At 42.8% G+C, this 25564-nt stretch overlaps 1 protein-coding gene across 1 annotated transcript in view; it reads left to right on the top strand.

Annotated features, from left to right (window-relative positions):
• Window positions 1-11408: 11408 nt before the first annotated feature.
• The window catches only part of ITGAV (integrin subunit alpha V), a gene marked incomplete at its 5' end in the record, with an annotated part of 45668 nt that continues 31512 nt past the window's right edge, over window positions 11409-25564 (top strand). Inside the window, 2 exons of the mRNA XM_083865680.1 lie at window positions 11409-11575; window positions 15340-15467. Coding sequence (XP_083721806.1) covers window positions 11409-11575; window positions 15340-15467 — 295 coding nt within the window. The remainder of the gene's footprint in view (window positions 11576-15339; window positions 15468-25564) is intronic.

Consider the following 25564-nt stretch of genomic DNA (forward strand, 5'->3'; position numbering starts at 1 on the left):
TTCCCTCAGGTGCTGTACCCTGCAGACTGCACTTAACTCAGTTTATCCTTCTGCCATAAAGATTTCTCAGCAGTGGTGCTTTTCCAGGGGCCATAGGCTGCTCCTCCTTGCCATATCCTCCCCGTGGTGTCTGCCACAGTTCTGCTCTACTGATCATACCCTTTATATGGATTTTTCTAAAGCTCTTAAACTTCCAGACCAATAAGACTTATGGTATGGTTAGTGAGCCTTCCCGAAACTGCTTCTGAGTGGTAATATTAGCTTTACTGGTTGTTTCTGGCACTGCTGAATTGACTCTTGTATCATGAATGCTATTTCTAAAATAGCAGGCTTAGAATTTTTGGCCTTTTTTGGGATCTTGGTGGAATTCGCTTTTTCCTGTAGGAACAAGAAGCAGTGCTTGGGACAAAGAGGCCTACTGAAATTGACTCCTAAATGTAAGTGTTTAAGGGAAAGCTGCACTATCAGATATAAATATTTATTTATGCAGATTTTTCTCCTGTGGCCATAAATAAACAAGAGTTGATGGATTATTGTATTATACTGGCCAGGATACCTGGCTATCAGGACACTTAAGAATGCAGTTCATTTGAATGTATGTTGCATAATTTTTCAAAGTTGTATATTTTAAATGGGAATAAAAGTAATTTAATCATTATCAAGGATGAAAATGGCTTTCTATGTTTTGTGTCTTAGAGGTTGGTTTATTATATATAATAGTTTGATAATAGTTACCTCTTTTACTGATGTGAATAGCTTAAAATCTTTGCCAGCATTTTGTTCATGTAACTTGAATTTTATAGTGGAGGATTGTCGGGGTGGCTCATTAATAAAACACTGATGGGTAGGCAGAGAGTGCCTGTGTGCCCTTTTGGGTCTAAAAGGATGGTTGTGATGCACAACTCCTTTGCAGAGGTGTTATTTGAACATTCAGTCACTGAAATCCATTGAACATCTCTAAGTTAGCTGAAGAAAACCTGATTTTCCTGGGCAGTAGCTGTTGACAGATGACTTCGTGTGGGCAGGAGACAATAGCTGGCTGTCACTGTTTGGTTTTCACTCTTTTTCCTCTCCAGTTTGGCACAGCTCCTGGCTGGGCTGGCTCTGCCCAGGTTTCCAGCCATGAGAGCAGGGTGGCTGCTCTTCAGGGGAGCATTCAGACCTCTCAGGTGGAGAACCACAGGCTGCTCCATGTTCCTTCTGCTTTCACGTGGGCTGCTGAAAGTTCTTCATCTGCTCATTTAAGGCACCTTGGATTTGTAGCTAATGGGGCTTCAGTCAATAAATGTTCAGCTGAAAGCGAATGGCAAGGCCTGGGGTGGATGAATTATTAATGTTCAGGAAATGAGCAGTGTGATGGAAGGGAGTTCACTTGGATGTGACGTCACTAAGCTGTTCTTACTGATGCACATTTCCTGAAGTTGCTCTGATAAAAAGTCAGTGAGTCATTTCTGGAGCAATGAGATACAATCTCAACCCAGAAATAATGGTGTCTTCATTTCAGTGATTACCCAGCCTGTCTGGGTCAAAAGTCCAGTATTTCACTGTGAGAAGAGCAGGCAGGGTTCAGGACCCTTGCTGGGTTCAGATCATGGTGTAAAGCATCACAAACCAGGTGAGAAACACCTTTGCAATAACCTTGGTTTCCAGCCCTTGCAGCCTGGGCCAGTGTTGGTATCCCCTTGTTTTCCTCCTAACTTACACCAGCACTGTGTGAGAAAGGTGGCTGTGGCTGAGCAAATCTTGAGGGACCACACTTGTGTGGCACTGCCCTGAAAGCACCTTTGGTACTGGGCAAAACCAGTTAAAGGTGCTGCAGTAAACCCATGTCTTTGCTTCCTGGTGTTTGCCATTGTGGGAGTAGAGTATTGCTTGGTTTTAAATTTTGATGGATATTAAAATCCCATTTCAGTCACACATACAAACTGGTTGGCCCTAATTTTTTTTAAGTTCTGGGAGTTTTTTAAAGCCTGTGTGATCGAATTTTATTTTGTTACTTATAGCTCTCTACTTTTCCTTTGTAATGACCACTGTTCAAAAAGGCCTGGAAAATTTTTTAAATTAACTCTCAGGACTGACCTTAAATATTACATTATCTCTGAATTGTTTGTAATAGAAGTGTTGCCGTTTCTTAATGGAAAGTGCTCCCCAACTCTTTTTATCAAGAGGAGGTTTTATTATTGATAAAACTTTGGACCAAGCAGTGGTACTTTATCTTGGCAATTCAGTATTCTCATAATAGATTGTGTTTGTTTAGTGTGTTGGTTACACACTAAACTAGAAAGAATGTGCACATATCAGTATAAATCAGTGTGGTTTTATTCGTGTTTTCTTTCACAGTTTAGTTGGATGTGGAATAACAGCTTTCAAAAACTTACGTTCCAAGTCCTGGATTCAAGACATTCTGAATGCTGAATTCTAATCCTTTTGCAATGCTAATGCCCCATTTAAGAATTACCTCGATATAGTAAGTAATGAAGGCATAATTTTGGTATGTTTATTTATCTTGTAAATAACATACTTGGAGGTTTCATAAACATCATTTGTTATTCCTGTTCTATGTGCTGCTTTGTAATAACTTACTGAAACTGCAGAGTGATCAAGCAACTAAACTAAAAATCTTACAAGGTTGAGTCTTTGTTTTCCTCACAGTGAAATTATTACAGCCCTAAGCTGAGAGGAAGGGATTGTTCTCAAATGGAGATGTCATGTACATATTCACCTGAAGTGTCTCAGGAGAAATTATCCCCTGAATAATATGAATAAGAATTGGAACAGAACTGGAAAAATGAGAAGTGGGGAAGGCCAGAGGAGCTGCAAAACCCTATGTAACAGTAGCTGCACTGCATCAGACCAAGAGTTTGTGACACTCCCAAGAAGAGACACCTGAGGAACAAAGAGGTAGGAGAAGGACAAGCCTGTGCACTGCCCAGGTGTCATTCTCTTACAGACCTTCCAACAATTCTTAATCTAGAACATTTCTTCTACCAGGTGGAGCCTGTGGTGCCTTTCTCTCCAGAGTACATTCCCTCTTTCTGCCTTGAATCTCTTGACTTTCTAACCAACTTTTGGAAACTCTGGAGTTCCACATCCCTGCTACATCTTGTTCAGAACATGACTCCTGCTAGCTTGGGCTCTTCCAGGAGGTCATGTCCTGTGCCTAGCTTTGCTTTGACCTAATGCCAAACAGAGAAAGGGAGTGTAAAAAGAGAAGCTGATGTCTTTCAGTTGTGAAGAGCACAGTGTCTGGATGTACTTCAGTGCTAGAAAGATTTTTTTAAAAAAAAATTAAAAGCTTTATCTTAACATATTTGATTTTTTGCTATAAATGGGCTTCTAATAAGCAGAATGCTTCATGAATGAAGAAGCAGTTGAATGAAGTCTTTGCTTCTGGTTAGGTACCAGGTGTGTTTTATGGGGCTGTGATCACCTTCAGTGCTTTTACTGTGATATCTGCACATAACCCTTCTCTTTTCCTCCCACACTGCCATGCAGGCTGAGAAGTGACCTTGGCTTTGCCTGTCACACTCACTTCTTCCTTTCAATGGATGCTCTGTCTTTTTACAGAGAGCAGCTGTTGCTGGTGTTAGCAATAAGGCCAAGATGTTTTATTCATTTATGATGTTACAGCCCTAATATGCGACCACAATAGGCTCCTTCATAGCACATTATTGAAGTGAATGCCAAAAATAATCAGTTCTTTCAATCAAAATAGCAGCAGCAGCAGCATCTCATCTGTGTTTAGGGAGATAATCTCTTTATCTTACATTAGTGGTTGAAAATGTAGTGTTGTAATACATTTGGACCTAAATTTTAAGCAAGGCTGGCTTAAAACTTAGAGGAATTCCCTGAATTACCCAATCAGAATTCAAAAATGAGATGGACTCCTAAAGGAAAGAAAGAAAACATGGAAAAGGGAGCATTACAGCTTTCTTTTAGAAAAGGGAAGAAACAGAAGCAATCCTGAAGGAAAGAGGTGAGTAAATTACTACAGGAGGTTCCCAAGGTAAAACTGTGTTCTTTGTACCATCAGCCATTAGGGAAATGTGTTCTGTGGAGGCTGCATCCTTGGGCCTGTGCTTGAATGAATCTGTCAGCACATTATATGGGTGTGGCACATCTCTTGCAGGATATCACCTTAAAACTGACACTTCTCAGGTCTCTGCAAAATACATTTTGACAGGGTTGCTCCTCCAGGAGAAGTTTTGTCCTCCTCGTATTCCACTTCCATTTGTGTTTCATTCCTTGGTTTCCCTTCTTGTGCTCTGAACACGAGGCAGGCAGAGATGGGATCAAAGAGGAGGTAGTAGTTTGGTCTCTCACAGTAACACAAATCCTTTGCAAGCTCGCAGTCACTGTTTTCTGTTTTCAGTCTTAGTGATCTCTGACATGACAGGCAGTTTAGTTCTTTGATTTGGGAGCAGTAGGCTGCTTCAGAAAAAGATTGACTTCTACTTTAAAAAATTCATAGTTGCAACTTAATGCCTCCTTAAAATCACAAAACAGCCAAGTTTCTGGGTAAGAAACCTTTAGTCTTCATTCTCCATCACTTTCTTTTGCTGTCTTCTTCCTCTGCTGAGTAAAACCACTGGGGAAGGGAGACTGTTGTGACTCTCTAATCCATATCAAAAGTCCAGCAGTCCTTGTGAGGGCAGCTGCTGCCTTCTCCCTGAGCGCTCTGCACAGACCAGGAGCCAGGCACAGCATCCTCAGCACTGTGCTTCCCTAACATGACTCCAAACACTTCAGGGATTTCTTCATCAAATGGAGACAAGGAGGATTAGGAAAGCTGGTCAGAAGGAATAGAGCAAAAATAATTTCTTCAAATGTCTGACAGACTAAAGTCAAAATTAGAGGGAACTATGAACTGTAAGGGTCTCACCGTTGTGAACTATTTCCTTCAATAAGCACCTGGGAGGTGCCAGAGCTGCACTTTGTCAGTGCCATCAGCCCTGCACCATGAGCTCTCCAGTCGTTTTCCCATCAATAGCAGTCTGTATTTCGTGCATGGCAGTTCCCACACGGTGCCTTCCACACAGAAATACCAAGTCCCAGTTCTGCACAACAGTTGCTGTACAGGAATAATTGCCCATTCTTTGTGTGTACGGGCAGCCGGGAGAAGTGGAATGAGGAATCTTCCCCCAAGAGGGCAAAAAGGGAAAAGCTTAAATGTGCTCTTTATTCAGGGCATGGAAGTGTCTGTAGTTTCCACCACTGATAACTGTTGTCAGCATTAACTTCTGTTTGATAGATGCAGAAATAGTTCTTTCAGCAGCAGCAGCACTCAGCTGGGACTCCACTGGAGTGACCCCTGGCAATGGCAGGCTGATGGCTTAGAAGCAAAGAGGACAAATTTAAAAACAAAACAGATCCACACCAAACACCCCCACGCCTCACTCCCCTGGCCAAAGCCTCTGTTAGAATGGATAAAGGTCTGATTATGTGTTGCTCTATGTTTAGTTTTGTTCCTTGAGGGAAATCTTTGTTATTTTACTCAACAATGGCATAGTCACCAGTACAATGTTTTATAGATAAGGACATGCTTTGGCTTAATATTAATTAATTACAGGACAGTATTCTTTGGACATGGAGGATCAAAATACAATGGCTTCAAGGTGAGGGTGAGTTTGGGTTCTTTGGGGAGACAGGGCCATTTCTGCTTAGGGAAGAGGAGGGAAGCTGGAGCTGTGGGGCATTCTGTAAGAGGGTGAGGTGTCTTCTGAAGGCATCAGCTGGAGCGGATGGTTGAGCTGGCAAATCAACGTGGACAATGCCCAGCTCAAACACTTGAAATGCTTCTGGAGAGACAAGGGGAAGGAAATATCTCTTTCAGTCTCAGTTTTTGTTATCACCACCTTTTAGTGCTTTTGTATTTGAGTAAAAGAATATTGAGCATTGGATAGAAAGGAACTTGCCTCTATTTCTTCACTTTCAATCCTACTTGCTCTGCATCTGTTATTATTTTGTTATCAAAGTCTTCAATACATTTTAAATTTGAGCTTGCTACAAAGCACAGAGCAGCCTGAAGAATTATTCCTTTCCCAGGGAATTTGAAAGTTTTGAACTTGTTTTTGTTCCAAATCCTTCAGCAGGAATGTGGAAGCATTACTGTAATACAGGAGCACTAGAGGATAGATGCTTCATGGCAGATGTAGCATTGTGTGCCTGGAATGATCAATTAAAAAGCCAACAGGACTGCTCTCTGAGTCTGATCCTTGTTAGGTTCCTTTGAAAATGCATGATGAAAAACCTCATAGAAAAAATCAGAAAGTTAATAGAAAAAAAAAATCAGAAAGTTAATAGAAAAAAAAACAAAAACAAAAACAACCCAGAAATTCTGGGAGAAAGATTTAAAAGCTGTCCATAAGCAGCTGTCATTTGTAGTAAATAGGAGCTGATTTGCACTAAAGACAGAGATAACAGTATCTCAGAGATACAACAGGAAGCAGTGGTCACTGGTATTTCTGTATAACCAGAAGCAGTCAAGAATGTAAGAAACCTAGGAAATGCCTCTTGTCATCTGGAAGTTTTCCATAAATGGAAATAAACTAGAAAGAGACTCATCTTCTGAGCCTATAGAGCCTGTGTGCAGGGAAGTGCTCTGTTCCTCTTTGTCCCAGCAGAATGCTGCTCCATAAGAATTTCTGCCAGACATAGGCACTTCCACTTTCTAAATAAATCCTGTGTGCACACTTGCCATGGATGATGGTCTCAGCAGAAAGGGACAGTACTTAAAATAGTGTGAAAACAGTGGCAGACAAAAGAAGGAAATGGTTCTTAGGAAGGGGAATGAGAATAAGATGATGGCAGAATAAATAATAAATCTCTTCCTCACCTTCAGGGAACTACATAAAAGCAGCATGTTCTCGAGGGTCTTTGTGAACATAAAAAGGTTGAGTTAAAATTCATGGCATCTAGCAAGCAATGTACCTTCCTTCCAGGAAAGGAAAAAAAGAAGTGGAGGGGAGAGTGATGAATAGATAGGAGGGATGATTCTTTGTTTAATCAAGGGTAGCGTTGGCACTCTGGTATTAATTGTGATATTAATTGTGACTGTTGTACCAAGCTCTGCTGGGTACAGGCAGAAGGGTGGGTTAGGAAGCAGGTCCAGGTGCAGGTGCGTGTGATGCAATTGTCTTGGGAAGGAACAATCACTGCAGGAATAACTCACATGGCAGCTGGAGTTTTCCATCTCATAGGCTCCACAGCTGCTGTGCCAGGACAGACATTTCAGTGGGATGGGAGGAGCAGGAGTACAGAACTTCCATACCCAAAACTTCCATTTGTGAGACAAATGCACAGCCACTGTCACTGTGATTATCCAAGGGCACTGCACTCCTGGGGATAGGTGTGGTGCCTTCCCGGGCCTTTCCTTCTGGGCTCGTGTGTTCCCACACCCTCTTCCTTAAGAGAGCAGGGTGGATTTAGCTTTTTGTCTCTGTTACAACTTCTATATGCAGGCATATTATGAAAACGTTTGCAGAGAGTATTATGGAGCTTGTTGTTTGGGTTTTTTCCTGATCCATTCCTGCCTTATTTTAATACATTACAATAATACAATAATGTAATAATAATTACATTATTTCCTGTCAAAGCTTTTCTTTAGGGAGAAAGTACTCTTTAAAAATGTCTTTGAAGGATATCTAAGTCTTCAGGGGTGTTACTGAGCAGCATCTGGATGTATTTGTTTGGTAATCTGCTGAAGTGCTTTGTGAAGCAAAAACTGAGTCACATGTGATTTACAATGACCAACTTTGTCAGACTGAAGAAATATGAATCCTCGGGTAAATCAAGCAGTGCTGTCCCTGAATTTGATCCTATGGAATCCTAATGTAAAAAAAAGGCCTGGTGAGTAATGAGCACTCTATAAAACACAAAAAGAGTATTGCAGAAAGACTTTGACTAACACTGGAGTAATACAGCTATCAGTATTGAACAAATCAGAAAAAAACCCTGGTACAGCTCACTTCCTTTAGATCTGGGAGATTCCAGACTCCATGCTAGGAGCTGGTTTAACAAATGTGGCCATGCCCTTGTTGTCCTAGTGGAAACATTGCCCCATAGCCCCGGGCTAAGGACAGCTTTTGCTAACAACCTAATGAGCTTTGGCTGAATTGCTCATAGGAGCAGCGATACAGCAAATCAAGCCTAAACATCTCTTGTGGTTTCCTTGTGTTTCGACACTTAATGCTTCCACAGTTTTCAGATGTAATGTTTTATTTTTCCCAATGGATAGCAAAGGTAATATTAAACAAAATAGAAATAAAAAGGCACAAACTGACCAAAGCAAACTAACATGTGAAGTCCATCTTTTACTTCGTTTTCTACTGCCTTGTTAGAAACTGAGTTACTTCTTAAAAGGTCTGTTCAGAGCACCTAAGCCTCTTGAAAAGTCCAAGTGTCTGCATGGCACAAGAGTAAAATATTTACTAAAGCTCTCACATTGATGAAGGCTTTTCTGGGAGACTAACAGTAGTCTCCATGAACAAATGAGTGGTGATCCTTTCTTTGCTCCAGATATTCATTCTGCTGGTACTGTAAAGGACTGAATCCACTTACAGGCTGAAGTTTATTGCTTACACACAGGACCCCTGGCTGACCCTTTGAAGCAGGACCACAGTGGTTTGCACATTTGTGATTTCTACCCAATTGTGGCACTTCGTCCATTTCTTGCTGCTGCCTTTCATGTCATGAGGTGGAGACTCAAAGGAAAAACATTCTGAAATACTCTGTGTTACAGGCTGGACACTCAGGAATAGCAAAAAAAATATCTGCTTATCAAAAGTGCTTTGCATCTTGCAAAATTTTATTCAGGTGTGTTAATAGCTCATTGTCTGAGTAAAACCTGACAAGACCAGTAATATGTAACAGAAATATGAGTTTGGTCTGTTGGATGGAGTTGGAGTTAGATAGAGTTGGATAGAGTCAGCTCCAAAATAATTGCCTTCTGTTTTGAATACAGACAAGAAGTTTGGTGTGTTAGAAGGAATCTGAGTCCTGCCCACTTCTTAGTTGTTGAGGATATCTTAGCCTGAGAACTGAAAGCTACAGGTAACAGGTAAACATAGAAACACGTAATTAAGTTGTTTACATTCTGTAATATGATCTCATTGGCTGTTCCTTATCTATTTGTTAGTCACGCTGAGAACTAAACCAACCAGGAAAGAAAAATCACATCCTCACTGGAAGGGTGCTCTACATAAACACCAAAATCTGGTTTTGACTTTCACTCCTCTGTCGAGGATTGTGACGGAATTCTGTCCAGGGTAGCTGCAGGATGCAAGCAGTGGAATCAACCACTCGGCCTCTCCTGCAACAAGAAGCATTTTCCCTGATTTACAATAAGCTTGGCTTTGACTGGGAGTGTCCCCCAAGCGTGTAACTCTTCCTTTGCTTTCCCCAGGTGGAGGCCGGGGCTGTGCTGCCTGCAGGGAGCTCGGCTGGGCTCTGGGGCTGTCTAGACTGACTGACTCCCCTCGTGCTGTGCCCTGGGGCAGCCGGCGGCTCCCGCCCGCAGCCGTGACTCACTCAGGGCCGCTGCTGAGTCAGGGCAGGCACGGCCTCCTCACCTCGGGCAGCAAGCACAGAACAGCTGCCAGACAGTCTGGGAGGGAGGAAAGGGATTGCAAAAAACACTCCTAGTGGGGTGAGGAACCCGGGCTCTGTAATGGCTGAGTTACTCCTGTGGGCTGCCTTTGCCCAGCCAGTCACTAGGAAGCAAAAAAAAAATTCTAGTATCTTACAGATAACTTATCCTTCACTGCCTGTGTGACGTTTTTGTTGTACAATCAAGTAGAGAAAATAAATCCTCCTTTTCCCTGAGTTACTGACTTACTGATCAAAGTACTCATGATCCACTCTTATAGTTTATTGCCCTATTTACTAGAGTTTGGGAACTTATTAACTCATCTGCAGTTTTGCTTTGATCAGGGCTGTAGTACAAAAGTTCTGAGATAATTCAGTAAATAACAATAAAAGTGATGTGGGGTTTGTGTTTGGTTGGTTGGGTGGGTTTATTTATTTTTTTTTAACCTGTTGAGGAGGCAGCAAAGTTAGAAAAATTAGCAACAAGTATCAAGTTTAGGTATAGAAACTCCCCTTCTTGACAGAATTTTTGAAGTGGCTTCCTGAAGAAATGATAATTAATTAAGAGCAAGAACAAGTGAATGGAACATGGGAGTAGCTGGTTGTGTTTTCCTCTGCTTATTGTTTTTCTTTTAGGATTCCCATTAGACTAAATCAGTCCCTTGGTAAATACATGTGGGGTGTTTTTAACTTTTATTTACGGCTTGAAACATCAGTGTTTGTTCTGTTGCTTTGTATCACACTCACACGAGGAAAGCAAAAAGTTTAGACTTTTGGTGGCAATAAACTCCAGTCCTGTTATGTTGTACAAAAATAATATTCTTAATTAATATGAATTATTTGCTCTTTGTTCAGCATGTTTTCTTTTAGCTGAGACACTGCTATATCCAGCAGATGTTGAACTCTGGCTGAGGAGGGCAAAGCTTCCAGGGGATTGACAGCAGCCTACAGCTGACCGAGCCAGGATACAGTGCTAAAATGTTATCAGAGAGAGATGATACAAGGGATACAAACTGCACTGGGTAACTCTTCCCCTGGGTAGTGCAGGGGTGCAACAGTAGCAGACCCCTCCATCAGGGAGGGTTCGAAGGTTCACTCTCCCAGCCTTGCACCTGCTGCTGGGCAGATGCTGAGACGCTACGATTTAAAATTACTTCATTTAATAGCCTTTGAGTTTGAAAATCAGGGGTTTTTTCCTCCATGGCTGGGTCCACACTGGCACTCTCTTCACTCTTTGCTGAACAGCTCTGCTGAAAGCCTTGTTCAGAACGGCTTCACCAAACAGACGTGGTAAGACCAGGCATGGGCGTGTCCCCAGATTTCCAGCACTCCTTCATAGGATGGTACAGTGGTTTGTGTTGAAGGGACATTAAATATCATCTCATCCATGGGCACCTTCTACCGGACCCGGCTGCTCCGAGCCCCGTCCAACCTTGCCCTGGGCACTTTCCAGGGATGGGGCGGCCACAGCTCCTCTAGGCAGTCTGTGCCGGGGCTCCACCGCCGTCACAAGGGCCAATCTCCTCCGGCCTCGGGCTGGGGCAGAGATACGGGCGGGATGCCCGAGGCGAGGGCGGCCCCGGGCCCGCAGCCCCGGCCCATCCCCATCCCCGGGCGGTGCCGGGCGCTCCCCGCCCGCTCCCGGCGGAAGAGAGCGGGGCCCGAGCGCGGAGCAGCAGGGCCCGCCCCCGGCACCACATGATGCCGCCTCTCCTTCCTGCCGCCCCCGTCCCGGCCCGAGAGGGGAAGTGACTGCTCGGCTCCCGCCCCCCGCGGGAAAGGCGCGGGGCCGGCGCGTCCCGGCAGAGCCGCGGGGCCGGGCCATGGCGCGCCCGGGGATGCTGCCGCTGCTGCTGCCGCTGCTGCTCGGCGCCGCGCTGGCCCCGGGCCGTGCCTTCAACCTGGACGTGGAGCGCCCGGCCGTCTACTCGGGCCCGGCGGGCAGCTACTTCGGCTTCGCCGTGGACTTCTTCGCCCCCGACCCCTTCTCGTAAGTGCCCGCTCCGCCCGCCCCGCCGAGCCGCTCCCCGAGCCCGGAGCGGCGGTGTCCCGGCAGAGCCGGGCGGAGGAGGGGGAGCAGCCCCCGGTCCCGCAGCAGCCGAGCCCTGCCCCGCTCCCGGGGCGGCTCCCGGGGGGACGCGGCTTTGCCCGGGGCGGGGATGGAGCCGCCGCCTGTCCCCGGCTGTCCCCGGCAGGGACCGCCCCGCATCCCTGTCCCGCCGGGGCCGGGACACCCTGCCCGGGGGCCGGAGCCCATCTCTCTGCACAGCCTGCTCTCACGCGAATTATGGTGGTGGTAAATGCAGTGTAGAGAGATGTAGTTACGGCGTTCCGGGTCCCGGAGCTGTGTCCCGTGGCGTTTCTGCTGTTCCCCCTCTGAGTGTGCTTTGCGGGAGTGCTGTGTTTGGATTGTGCTGAGCCTGTGCGAGTCACCGAGTGCCGAGGAGCCGAGAGAAGGAGAAGTTCCCTGTAAGCGCCCTGCACGTCTGCTTCCTGAGTGTGTTCCCGTTTCACGCTAAAGATCAGGCAGTGTAGTCGCTGTTGCGTTTCAGACCTTTGGATCCTCGTGTCACCAACTGCACAGCCCTCGGCGTTGCCAGGATGGATCAGGCTCTGGTTCTGAAATGAGGGCTACAGTAACACCCAGCTTTTGTCACTTTTCCTCCACTCCTCTCTCATCTTAAGAACGGGCTGTAAGACTGGAAAAGTGCTGGCTTTCATCCTGCTGAAGGGATATTCTCCCTCCCCCCTTAATCTTTGCTTGTAAAACTTTATAAGCAAATTGTACAGCTATTGAGAAAGTCTTTCTGCATCATCTAGCCTTGTTTGCATTTTTTATTGCCTACATATATTAGAAGCCATCCTGTCTTAACTTGCATATGTTGCACCATCTTTCTCTGCTATCTTAATCCTGTAAGTCCTGGTACTAAAAGAAAAAAGCTTCTATTTTTGTCCCATCCTTTATTTTTACGTTGGCATGTGTGGCTGCAGAGTTATCAAGAGATTGGTAAATGCATGTAATAAACTTTCTTCCTTGCCTTCTGATAAGGAATTATGTGACCCAGCTCTCCATGAAATCACTGTTTGGAACCTTTCCATTATTTTTATAAGAACTATTGACCTCAAAGTCAATAGTTCTTATAATAGCCCTGCTGTAAAAGAATACAGTGTGGTTGTGAGGCAGCATGAGAAACTTCTGTATATTTACAGGAGAATTGTCTCCTCCATTTTTTTTGTCATCACTAAAAGTTTGTTTGTACCTGCTAAGCTAAACACTTTATTTTACATTAAAGTTCTTAACAGAACCAAGTAGATATGCAACTTTTACAGGAACAGATTCCAGTGGTGTTAGACTTTCAGTTTATTGCCTATGGGCACTGATATTTTGCCTCCTGAAATAGCCAGAAATACTTGTATGAAGTGTCCAGGCATGTGGGGTGTCATGGCCTTTCTTTTTGCTTTGGTGAGGTTTTTTTTATCACCTGTTTTATACATAAGTACCAGATATTACATCAGTTTTGCTGGGCTAAAGCCCTTTGGATTGTCCAGCCTGACAACAAAGGCATGGTTTTAGCTCCTGAGTGCTCAAGCTGCTGTTTCACAGTCTATTTTGACCTGCTGGATGCCAGACTGGAGCCTGTTCAGAAGTGCAGCATGGAAGTCCCATTCCAGGAGTGGAAGTGGTGGTGCTGTGTCAGGGGGTTTCTCTGTTTCTGAAACGGGTTTCTCACACACCCTCTGTTTCAGAGGAGAGGCACTTGATGTGCAGGATGTCACAGGATGTGGCAGGTCCAGGATTCGCCTCCATGGAAGCCCCAGTTTCTCTGCTGGCCTTGGGAAGCAAGAGGCTGTTCCTGCAGGCACAGCAGAACACTCCCAGCCTTGCCCCAGCACTGGGTTGGGGTGGATGGCTGAGGAACATGATTCAGGAGATTGGCAGTATCAAAGCATAGCTGGTGTATTCCCATGGAAATACAATTGCCCCTCTATTCCCTCTTTCCCAAAGTAAGTGGATTAGGAGCTCTCAGTATTTGGATAATTTGCATATTGTTGTAAGAGCTGTGACAAAATCAGCTTGCTTGGTCTCTGATGATAAAAATGCTTTTTTCTTTAATTTGAGGAAAAGACTTTTGTGGAACCACATAATGATTACTTTATTTGTAATCTTTTTCATAAACTTCATCACAAATATTAGCTTAAGAAAAATTTAAAATATAGAATTAAAATGGGTATTATTAAATCTTTTAAACAAGAGTTTCATTTGGGAGACTTCTCAAAAGTCAGTGGTACAAGAGTAAAATGGGAGGTAAGCTACCACTTGTTTAATAGATTGTAATTATAATAATTGATGTGTTTCTTTACTTGGCATTATAATGTTTATTTTTAAGCATTTCTGTTCTGCCTGGAGAGTTGATTTTAAGTTGTTTGAAGTGTTTCAAATTCCTATTCTAGAAATCCAGACAGTCTGTGAATGGCAACTAAGGAAAACAAATAGATTGCCATTTAGCCTGGATTTTCTATCAGGGTCCATGCCAGGGCATTTTTAAGGTTCTGAAAATTCACACAAATTGAAAACTGGTTGGTCTTCATGTGAACTGAGCTTTGAAGAGGTGCTACATGTTTACACCTATACTTATCTCTTTCCTGAAAAGGAGCCCGGAGATGACTCTGAAAGGCAGAGCAAGTTTGATAAGCCTGGATTTGCCTGCCTGTAGACATTCTCTCCAACCAGTCCTGCAGCCTATTCAGCTCTCCCAGTTTCCAAACTAGAGAGCTGTAATGCCTGACAAGACTTGCTCTTGCAAGCTGCATTCCCTCTTAGAGCAGTCTAAAGGAAAGCCACAGAGCAGAATGTGATTCTGATGAAAGGAAGCACTCGATTTTGTCTTCTAAGCATGACTTCATGCTTCAAATTGACTTTCTCAGCCAAGTGCTGATGAGTCAAGTGGGTCTCAGAGGTGCTGGGGCTCCTGGAAGGTGCTGGAAGATGCCAAGAGCCTTGTTCAGTCTGTTTTTCACTTTGACACTTGTGAATTTTGCCACCTGTGCCACTCTCCTGGCAGTTCCTGCCCGGAGTGCACCGAACAAGTGTCTGTAGAGGCAGAGATGCAGAAAAGCAGAGCAGATCCCAATAATAAAATGATGACTGTGCAGTGAATGTGGGTAACGATTCATTAACATGCAGATCTGTGGCTGAGAGTGGCTGGCACTTGGAGATTGTTTTTACAAGAGCACTTGCTGGGGCAGGGCTGACTCATCACGTTCAGTACATGCTGAGCTCCCGGCCCGCTGCTGCTTTGTTTATACGTTGTTTCCATTTTTGACTGACTTCCCTGAGTTACCCTTACTCACAAAATTAACCAGAAATGATGCCAGCTGATGGCTTTTGTAAGGTAGAGAAGTGCACAATTTCCTGTTCTGCTGTACGTGTACATACTTTTGAAAGGAAAAAGGAAGAATACAAAAGGTGTTTCTCTCACTTAAAATATCCTAATCCTAAGGAGGCCTGGATACTTTAAATTTATCACGTCTTTTTCTCTCTCTCCTTTTGGTAAATGTGGGGGGGTTTGCATGCTTTTGCATGCAGAAAAGAGAACCTCATATGAATTTCTCTGTAACTGAGAGTAGTTCCAGTTGGATTTAGATTAGAGTAGGCAAGATTTTTGCTTTATTAACTCTTCAGATGTCATAAAGTTACAGCACCTGTGCCTTAGGTGTTGAAACCTTTGTTTTTGCTCCTTGTTTTTCCTGCAGGACATTTCTTCTGGTGGGAGCTCCAAAAGCAAACACTACCCAGCACAACATCGTGGAAGGAGGGCAGGTGCTCAAATGTAACTGGAACTCCAACAGGAACTGCCAGCCCATTATCTTTGATGCCACAGGTAATGTGTGGGTCACTGTGGGGCACAGGGAATGTCCCTGCTCTAATGCTGCTCTGGGGAAGCAGAAGGGATTCAGGTCCCTGTGGGGTTTGTTCATGGTCAGTGTGAATGGAGCTGGTTTTTGACTGGCAGCTGGTCAAGAATTGCTTGTGCTTTCCTTTTCCTCTCCTCTCTTTTAGAATTCTCTTGTCCCTGGTATGTGCTGAAAGCCTGAGTGAGCAAACATTATTCTTCTTGTGTTTTAACCTATTTATATTTCCCCTCTGTACTTTCCAGCAATCCTAAAACATTTGGCAGCCTAATTCCCAATGAACCCCGAGGGGTTTTCTTCCTATTAAGAACGTGTCATGTGAGGAAAAGATGCTTTCCAATATCAGCAAAGGTGGTACAGGCAGAAATACCCAGAAATTTCATCTGAAACCAGTTCATGTGAACTAAAAACAGTGGAAAAATGTCTTTTAAATTTTTTTCTATGATAGCACTCAGGTGCCTCAGGTCATAGGCATTCCTTGCCCATCTCTGAAGCACAGGAGAGCTGAGCAGCAGCAGCAGCAGTGTGGACATGAAATCTCTCAGTCACTCTTCATGCTCTGGTGCACACAGTGATTTCCACAGGCTGTGGCAGGTCATGAGAATGCACGGCCTGTGCTTTTCTGCTCCAGCCACTCGGAGCTCAATCCTGTTCTCCACAGCATGTTTCAGAGCAGCAGAAAAACCTCCCCATGTCATGGGAGGGGATTAGCAAGACCCATGTGGTGTAGGGCAGAGGAAACACCTGTGCCTTGAAGGTCTGGTTGGTTGTAATTCATTCTTGCCTCTTGCCAGGATTTTGACTTGGCAGCCTAAAAGTTGCTAGATTGATGCAGCCTTTTTAAATCATGTGCAGTGGAGTGGAGAAGCCCTTCTTCCAATTCCATTGTCATGGTATGCCACAAAACGTGGTTGGTGTTCAGGTTTCTGAAATCTTCATATCTTTTTGTGAAAACCACTGTGTCACCTGTTCCACTGGAACAAAAAAAGTATTTAAATGTCACCGGTTCCACTGAAAAATAAAAAAAAAGTATGTAATGGCACCCACAAACCCCAAGTCATTATCATTGCTTCACTCATTTATCATTCTCTCATATAATTCGATAGAAGCATATCTGCCAGATTGCTAAAAAATCTCTAGTAAGTCTGACATTTTTGTCTGCATCAGTGTCAAGACAACAAAACCAGATTATAACTATCTTTTTGTTGTTGTCGTTCTCTGGGCTTATTGTTTGTTAGAATACAAGTGTAGTTTTGTTAGTTTGGGTACTTCTAAGAAAGAATCTCAATGTCCCTAGTTAATAATCATCATTAATATCATAGCCAAAAATATTCTGGTGGGGAAAGATGACCCACACATGTAGATTCTAGACACACCTTCTAATGGGAATTACAGTGCATTTATGAGTTTACTGTGAACATTTGCAGTAGGCTTTTCCATGTGCCACATAGAGGCCACACTGGGTGTCTGTGCTTAAGGTTTGTGCTCCTGGGCAAACAGACAGTGTTCTGCTCATCATTTGCCTTTAAGGAAGAGGCCTGTTAATCTGTGCTTGAAATTTACCAGCAAAAATAGCAGGTCATAACAGCTTAAGAGGATTTCTTTCAGGCAGGCCTTAACTCACTCCAGCTTTGAGGCAATGAATGGGGGAATAATGCATTTGTCAATTATTCTCCTGGTGAAAAGGGGCATTGTATTTCAGCTTGATAAAATAATAAACGCCCTGAGACAAAAAAAAAAATGTCTTTTTCTTTGTGCATAACACAATGCTGATTCCCTGTGTTGTGGTGACAAAGTCCCTGCCAATACTGCAAGCCCCTGCCCCGCCTCCTTAGGGACACTTGTCACCCACTCTGGGGAAACAGGAAGTGGAAGGTCTGACCACTAACTTATGGTGCTGATGCAAAGGAGCTTTTTGTAGATGACTAACTGCAGCCTCTTCAGGAAGCCAGGCTCATCCCTCATTGCTTATCACTTGCGCAACACCATTTGTAACTCCAGAGGTATTGCTTAGCCCTGTGATACAAGGCAGATTTTTTTATTGCCTCCTGGATTTACTGAGAAAAGTGTGTTCTGCATCATTACTTAGATGTGTTTCTTCGGAGTTATTTTCTAATTACTTACAGCCAGTGAGAAATCTGACCTGTGAAAATAATGAGAATGCTTGTACTTGTGGCTTTCCTCTGTTTGCCTGTCGACACCAAACTCCCAATGTGGAGTTGGATGCCCCGTAATTAACAGGAGTCATGACCCCATTTCTGCTCCTGCTTCCTTCTGCCAGGTAGCACAGCTGGAAAAGCCAGAGCAGGCCAAGCAGAGAGTGAGGGCAGGGCAGAGGCCATGCTCCTGTGCTGGGAACGTGGCAAGGGAATGGAGGAAAGAGCCAGCCTTGTTCTGACTGTGTGGGGTTGTGTTTGTCCCTTTGTCTTGTATCACAAATAAATATGAGGCTAGGGTTTTACTGAGGTCCAGAAAGTAAGGCTTTTTCCTCTATATGTTGTTCTATTACTATGCACACACACACAGAATCACTGGGTTGGAAGTGACCTCAAAGATCATTGAGTCCAACCCAACCCTAACAGCTCCACTAAATTAATTAGGAATATTTCTTCTTAAACATTTCTTGTTTTTAATTTAAGTTTTTCTCTAGCTTTATGGGTCCATTTATCTTCCCCATCTGTACCAAGGCCATGCTGAGCTCCCTGGCTGGACAGGGCTGGGTTTTACTTTCTAGCTCTTGCTTTTGGCTTTAACATAATATTTGCAGAGCAGCGTGGTCATTTCTGTGATCAAACACCACGGCTGCTCCAGAGCCCAGGAGGGAAGGTACCAGCTGCTGGAGGATAATCTTTGGGAGAGTTGATCCAGCCCTGATGGTGCAGCAGTATTGCTTGCTTACTTGCACTTACCCTCACCCCAGCTGCCCTGGAGGAAAGCGATAAGTCATTAAGCTGACAGTTCCTGTACCACAGAATTTACTACTTGGTTTATTTCTTCCTGTGGGTGACCACTCAACTCTGTCAGGATGGGAGTTGGGCAGTAGGAGTCCCTTTGTGCAATGTCATTTATGTAGCCCTCATGCTCAAATTAAATGTATTTCCTTCTTTCTCATGCTCTTCCCATCAGCCTGTAACATAAAAACCAAAATCAAACAAAAGCAGTTATTATCATTTTTAAACCTCTGACTAAAAAAACAATGTTCTTTTGCAGCATGTTTTCTCATTTAAAATAGCAGTGTATCTCATGGAATCACTGAATGGTTTGACCTTAAAGACAACCCAGTTCCCACCCCCTGCCAAAATTTGTGAAAGGGAATCTCCCCTTGTCCTGGATCTCTCAGCACAGTGGTTACACTCACTGAAAATACACTGGAGAATATTCTGTCCGTGTGTGTCTGTGTGTTTCTGTGCACGTTACACTAATTGCTTTTGACATTCTGGTGTATATGGTGGCTTTGGAAGGCAAAATGTTTACATGGCACATTAACACTTCCCAAATGTAAAAATGCTTTGCTGTGGGGCTTCTCAGCCTTTCAGCAGTGACATCAGTTGGCTTTGATTTAACGCAGTTATGACTTTGTGAAAGTGGCATAACAGATGTGTGTGGTGGAATCTGCCCTGAAGTTCAGGGGTGCACGTGGCTGTGCTGCATGTCAGGGGCTAGAAATTAAATACTTTTTTAAAAAAAAGGGTTTCTAATGTTGTCAGGCAAGTGTTTCAGGCTGGCTTCTGCTCTTAGGAGCACATAAAGGTGGTAGGTTAAGAAGGACCCAAGCACCAGAGCAAGGTTCCTCACCTGCATACCTCTGTTGGTCCTATTGCAAAACTGAAATATGAAGCAGTGCTGCTGTTACTTTAACAGGTTATCCTGCAAGTCTAGATAGAAACAGGTCTGATTTTAGCACTTTTTTAACCCCATTCCTGTTTACCTTGTTAATTCAGCAGTAAACATACCTCTGTCACAAAACTAAAATTTTTGGTATTGGTTTTCTTCTATATCTTGAACTTCTCTCTGGAAGTGACAAAGTATTACCACAATTTCAATTCAATTGTTACATCAAATACTTGGAATTTTTCCCCTCTGTCCCAGTTAACTTTCAGACTTTCAGAATGTGTAGGAGGCCCTCCCTATTTTTTCAGGACAAGCACTGAAGGGAAATTCATATTCTCAAGCTAGCCTATTCTTCAAAATTTTCATAAGCACAAGCAGTGATAATAAATACTTTCCTCTGCAAGATGTTTTATATTGCATAGTTATATTTACAAAAATTCCATGTTGTAGCTCAAGGTAAATATTTATCTTCAGTCATTCTTATCTGTTCTCCACACTGGGTAATTTTGTGACTGAAAATTCAGTTTATTATTTGTTTAAATCCATTGAAATAGGGTTTTTTTGGAAAATCTGCTTTTACACCTGGCTGATCCATTTCTACCAGACTGACCAGAGACGTGGTTCCTCTCTTAAAAAGCTTAGCACTTGGCTTTTTCTGCCAGCTGCTTAGCAACTTTTTCCAGGAAAAACACATTTCTTGTGGGTAAACCATGAAGGGAATGCAGCCTTGATCACTTCTGAGACCAAGATCCAAACCCATTTGTTTTAAAGATGTATCAGTCTCCCTCTCCTTTTTTCATCTCCACAGCCTTCACAGGCTGGCACAGCAAATTTTTCATAGACAGTACCAGATATTGCCAGCAGTGTTTCCATAATCTTCCTCAGGAAAAAGATTCTTGAAAAGTTACAGGGTATTCCACAAGTTAAATTTATTTTGTGTAGTTGTCCATTTTCTGTGTATAAAATTAAACTTTTTTTTCTGTGCAACAGGAAGATCAAAAGTTCACTGAGCCAGACAACAAAACCAGTGAGCAGAGGGGTGGCCAAATGTGCTTTTTAGGAAAATGAACACATCATCTTTATGTTTTTACTTATGTGTTTTACAGTTAGGCATGCATGGAATGGCACGGTTGATACACTTAACTAATTGTCTGACATCTAGATAAGTACCTCCATTATTTGCCCCTGGAATTTTAGAGGATCATTCTGAGTTTTCATTTCAACAAACAAAAAATTCTTCAGAGACCCATGTAACCGGTTGGAGTTAATCAGGTTATACACGTGGCAAATTAATACAAATCAGAAGTTTCCTGTGTGCTTGTTTTAAAAAACCCCAAACACCCTAATCTTCATAATTATTTATATTATTTTATTTTTCTTATTGGGGTCCTAGCTCATCATCAGTCAAGAACAGTGGGAAGTGGGTTGGTAGAAATAGCATTTTCTCATGTGTCTATGGCTTTTCAGAGAAGTTTAACCAAATTATTTTATTATCTGCTGCTTGTTTCAAGAAAATTTTAATTGAGAAATGTATCTGCTGCAGTCGAAGATGCTTGAAACTGTAGCTCTTTATGTCAGCAGCAGAAAGTGCAGTCCTGAGACTGCCCCAAGAGCTGCTGCCTTTAGAATCATCTGATGAAATGCAGACAGCTCTATGAACTGTTACAAAGGAAAATATGCTCATAAAAACAATTTGAACCTCTATGCTAATGAATTGCAGATTTCTTGAGCAGCTTTCGTGTTTATCCCGGGAAGATTGGCTTGTTCAGACAATGGATTGTTTTGCTTTTCTGAGACCTGTGGTAAACCAGGGATGCGTGGCTGAATGGTCATTCCTTCTCTTGGGAAAGCTCTCCCTACTGCTTTCATTCTCTCTAGCAGATCTCAAAATTCAAGACTGGGAAGACTTACAGAAGCTGTTGAATACTAGAAACTAGGAGCATCTCAAATGTTTTCAGCTCAGTGTGGTGTGTTTTTACTGCTTTGAGGAAAGAATTCAGTGTGGCCTCTGCGTGCAGAAAGTTTTATCAGGGACAGTTGTACTGTCCCCCCTCTTCCCCCTTCCCACGTTTTGATACAACGATGTAATTTTAGAGAAACTGTTTGTTCTTAAATGCTTTTGGATACAATTCTTTTGGAGATTGGATATTTTGTTTTGCGCTAAAAGAGAAGGAGACTTTTGCAAAGGAAATACCCTTGTAAGAACTCTCCTGATTCCTCCTTATGTTTGCAGATTTGTTTTCCTTTGTCCCCCAAGTGGGTGGTTTTAGACAATAGAAGGCTTTGTTTGGAAGCCTAAAGCACCAGTTTGGCCTGGCTGGATCTATCTGTGACCTATTTAGCTCCAAGTGGGTATTTTAACTGCCTCGGGCAGCTTTGAGCTGTAGCATTGCACCGGTAAGATCTGCTGGTGATGATGAAGTTATGGCTGGAGTGGGTGCCATGAGCTTACATTTCCCTCCTGGAGATTTTGATCGTTTGTGCAAAACAGCCAATTGTTCAAAACTCCATCATTTCCACTTAAAAAGTAAAGGAAGTGTGGGATAGGTCGTTATTCTTTGAAAATAGCTTGCTTTAGCAAAGTGCTGCTTTATTTTTGGCCGATTGCTTTATTGGTATCACCATGGAGTCCACAGGGGAATTTCAATCTCAAAGGCCATTGATTTAGGCAACAATAAAGCAATAAATCTTGCGAAGACCATTCATTGATCGGGAGCGCGGCTGATTGATTTTTATCTGGCTAAACCTCTCATCTCTTCAGTGCTCCTGGAGTTTGGTTATTATCCCTGTGCTGTGCCCGGTAACTGGAGCGTGCCTGGGGATGCAGAGGAGAGCAGGAGCCATGGAGCCTCCCCGGCCTGTTGTTGGGGCTGACAGCACAGAGCTGCTCATGCCTGGCTGATTAGGTCGCCTCCTGCGTGAACGTTCTTGGCTCTCTGTGGATCTGGCTGGATCGCAGGGCTATGACGAGTTGGAAAAAAAAAAAAAAAAAAAAAAAAAAAAAAAAAAAAAAAAAAAAAAAGGCGGCTTACTTATATTAGGCAAGGGAAAAGATGCTTTTGTTCCAGCACCGCCCGGGGAAAAACGCGGGATTCATACCTCAGAAGAGGGAAGGGGAGTAGTGGGAAGGTCTCTATTCCCTTCTCCTTGAGTCATTGCAAAACACTGTGGCTAAGCCGAGATTGCTAAAGCATCGGCTGCCTCCCAGCATGGGGAGTTCCAAGTGAGGATGAGCTCTTGTCCACTTGCTCCTGCTGAATCGCTCCGATTTTGGTTGTAACGACAGATGAAAGATACTTTACACCGCACAGAGTTCTCCTGTTATGAAAAGACGGCTCTTGCATATTTTATAGCTTTGTCTTTCTTTTGGCTAGCTGCATAGTTCCCTTTTACCTAGCGGGGCAACTTCATTCGCTTTGAATCGGCATAGCCACAAAGAGGTTTATTTTAACCTCAGAGAGAGGTCTGTGAACTGGGTGACTATTTACGTTTCGCAACTCCTTAAGTGCTCTTAGAATGGTGACACTGAACCAGGTTTCATCAGTTCGGTGCCTCTTGACTCACCATCACCTCTGCTAGGTCTGGCTGAAGATGGGGGTAAATGTTTTAGTTCAGTTTGCTCATTACCATAAAAACAGGAGCGCTGCAAGTTACAACGGGATCCACGTACTCAAGGGCAGGACTTTCCTAGTAACTCCTTTGTTCCTGGAACTGATAACGTTTACCTTGGGAAAAGAAGGTGCCGGCTATCCAAAGGTGATAGTTAAAAGAAATCCATCACTGAAAAAAACTGCGATTTTTTTATTATACCTGGAAGATGGATTTATTTTCTTTTTCTGCAATTTCTACCCAGCACCTCTCCACATTAATTTTCATTTATAAATTCAAATCCTATGAAATGTAGTAAAGATACAGTGTTCCATTGGTCCACCAGCAACACGCCTTTTTTTCTTTTTTTTTTTTTTTTTTTTTTTTTTTTTTTTTTTTTTTTTTTTTTTTTTTAATTTTATTCTGTTTTTGCCCTGACTATCCCATCCCTCCACCTGGAAGGTACCTTGTGAGACAGCACTGTTGACTTGCCATGTCAGCCCTTTTTCCCTATTCAAAGAGAAGAGTCATGTAAAATCAACGTGGGATGTGTGCTAAAATCAGAAGCAGCAAAGGAAAGACCAGGCCATAAGCTGCCTTTACAGATAGGAAATAATACCCCATGGGCATATGACATAATCCTGGAATTAATGACCCATCAAGTACAAGTCCCTGTAGCAGTTGCACTTTAGTCTGACAAATAGTATTGTATAAAAACCTCTGAATGTTTTCTTGTCTAAATCTAGTCAGAATATAGTTTGTCCTGCCTAGATATATTTGTTTGAATGCCTTTTTAAAGGCTTTTTCACAGCAGGGTTGGATGGAGCTCTGAGCAACCTGGTCTAGTGGAAGGTGTCTCTGCCCATGGCAGAGAGGTTGGAATCAGATGACATTTAAGGTCCCTTCAAACCCAAACCATTCTGTGATTAAAATGTACATCATTGGCTTAAAGACATGTGTATGGTATTTTTGGGATACTCTGAAATTTTAGAAATACAAGAAAAGGCTGTAAGAAATACAAAAAGGCTACAAGAGCCCTTATAGTACTAAGGTTGATTATAATACATCAAAGCATTGGTCTGGATTTATAAATCCCTGGATGTTTAAATCTTACCTGTAATAGTTTGGTTCATTTAAGGTAGTTACTGTTTTTTAAAGGGTAAGGGGGAAGGCTTATTTTTGTTTTTTAAAAATTTTATGTGTATATATATATATATATATAGCTACTGCTAAAAATTATACTAAGATAAAATAATAATCAAGTCAGGCTCTTTGTAATAAAACATAGAAATGCTGAAGTCAGTCCTGTACCTTTCCATGGCACATCTACCTTGTGGTATAGCTCAGCATTTAACTGTGGTTAAAACTGCTTCAGTGAGGGCTCACATTTAAGTGTTTGAATGTTTGTTTTTCCAGTCATGAAGAAAAACTCAAATGGTTTCTTGTTTAAAGTGAGGGGATTTTTGTTGAATGGGTGTTTTCCAGATTTCCCCATAAAATCAGTTTCTCTTTGGATCTGAGAGAAAACCTCATAATCTATTTGCACAGTTTTTCCTGGGGAGAATTTTGAGTGAATATGGTAAAAAAAGGTTACTTTTCTTCTGTAATGGAAAGTTAACATCAGATTTGGCCTGTATCAATTTTTTACCTGAGACATGTGTCAGTGTTTCCAGTGTACATACTTTCTATATGATCTAGCTCTTCTATCCTCATCCACTTTTCAGTGTTTTAGCCATTTCTAAGCTGAACTCAAGGCCCTCTCTCTAAGACCTCCCCACTTAGCTTTACATTTACAGAGCCTAAAGAAGCTTTGAATACAAGAAAAAACTCAATCTAAGGCATCTTAGCCTTGTAGCACATCTTGGTTTGTTGTGTGTGTCTGCACTGACACGGGCCCGTTTGACTGAGATGTTTGTAATATGTTTCCACAATAGCAGTGTGCTATAAATAAATCCAATCCATTTTGCCAAATTGCCTAATGGAACACATTTTTCTGTGGGGTGGTGGAGTTTTGTAAGAATTCTTCATTTGTTGTTCAGGCCTTCAGAAATTATGATGCTGGCTTCTGAAGTCATGACATCTGGCACATGAACCACATTTGGCACATAATTATCTTTGTGGTCATGTTCATTTGCTTTCCGGTTTGGAGATTTGGGGTTTTTTATGTGCCAGCTTCTGGTTGTATCAGAAAGCATGGAGATTTCTAATATTATCCTCAATTTAGAGCTGAATCAGGGCTTTTTAATACTGTAGAAAAGTATTTTTGTCCCCTAAATACTAAGGAAGATGCTGTCCTGGACACTGATCCTTCTTGGCAGCTGAAGAGTGCACAGGGAAGAGGCAGAGAGGAACTGTTTTGGCAGCCTGTGCTGGTTATTCTGCTGTCTCCTCCCTTCTCCAGTGCAGTCAGCATAGACCATGGGCAGGTGGCACCAGTAACCAATACTTGGTTTGCTTTTTATTGTATTTTTTATCCTTGTTATTCAGCCCAGACTTGAAGGAACTAATTTCCTTAACAGCTGAGATAAAATCAGGTTCTTGGTAATGCAGAATGGCTGCTTACTCGCTATTGCAACACAACCTTCCTTCTTGTTCCTGTCTGCTGTTTCAAACTTAAATGGGAGGTTTGCATCCTAGACACCTTTGT

The sequence above is a fragment of the Zosterops lateralis genome (assembly GCF_965231275.1).
Source record: "Zosterops lateralis genome assembly, chromosome: 7".
NCBI classification, from domain to species: domain Eukaryota; kingdom Metazoa; phylum Chordata; class Aves; order Passeriformes; family Zosteropidae; genus Zosterops; species Zosterops lateralis.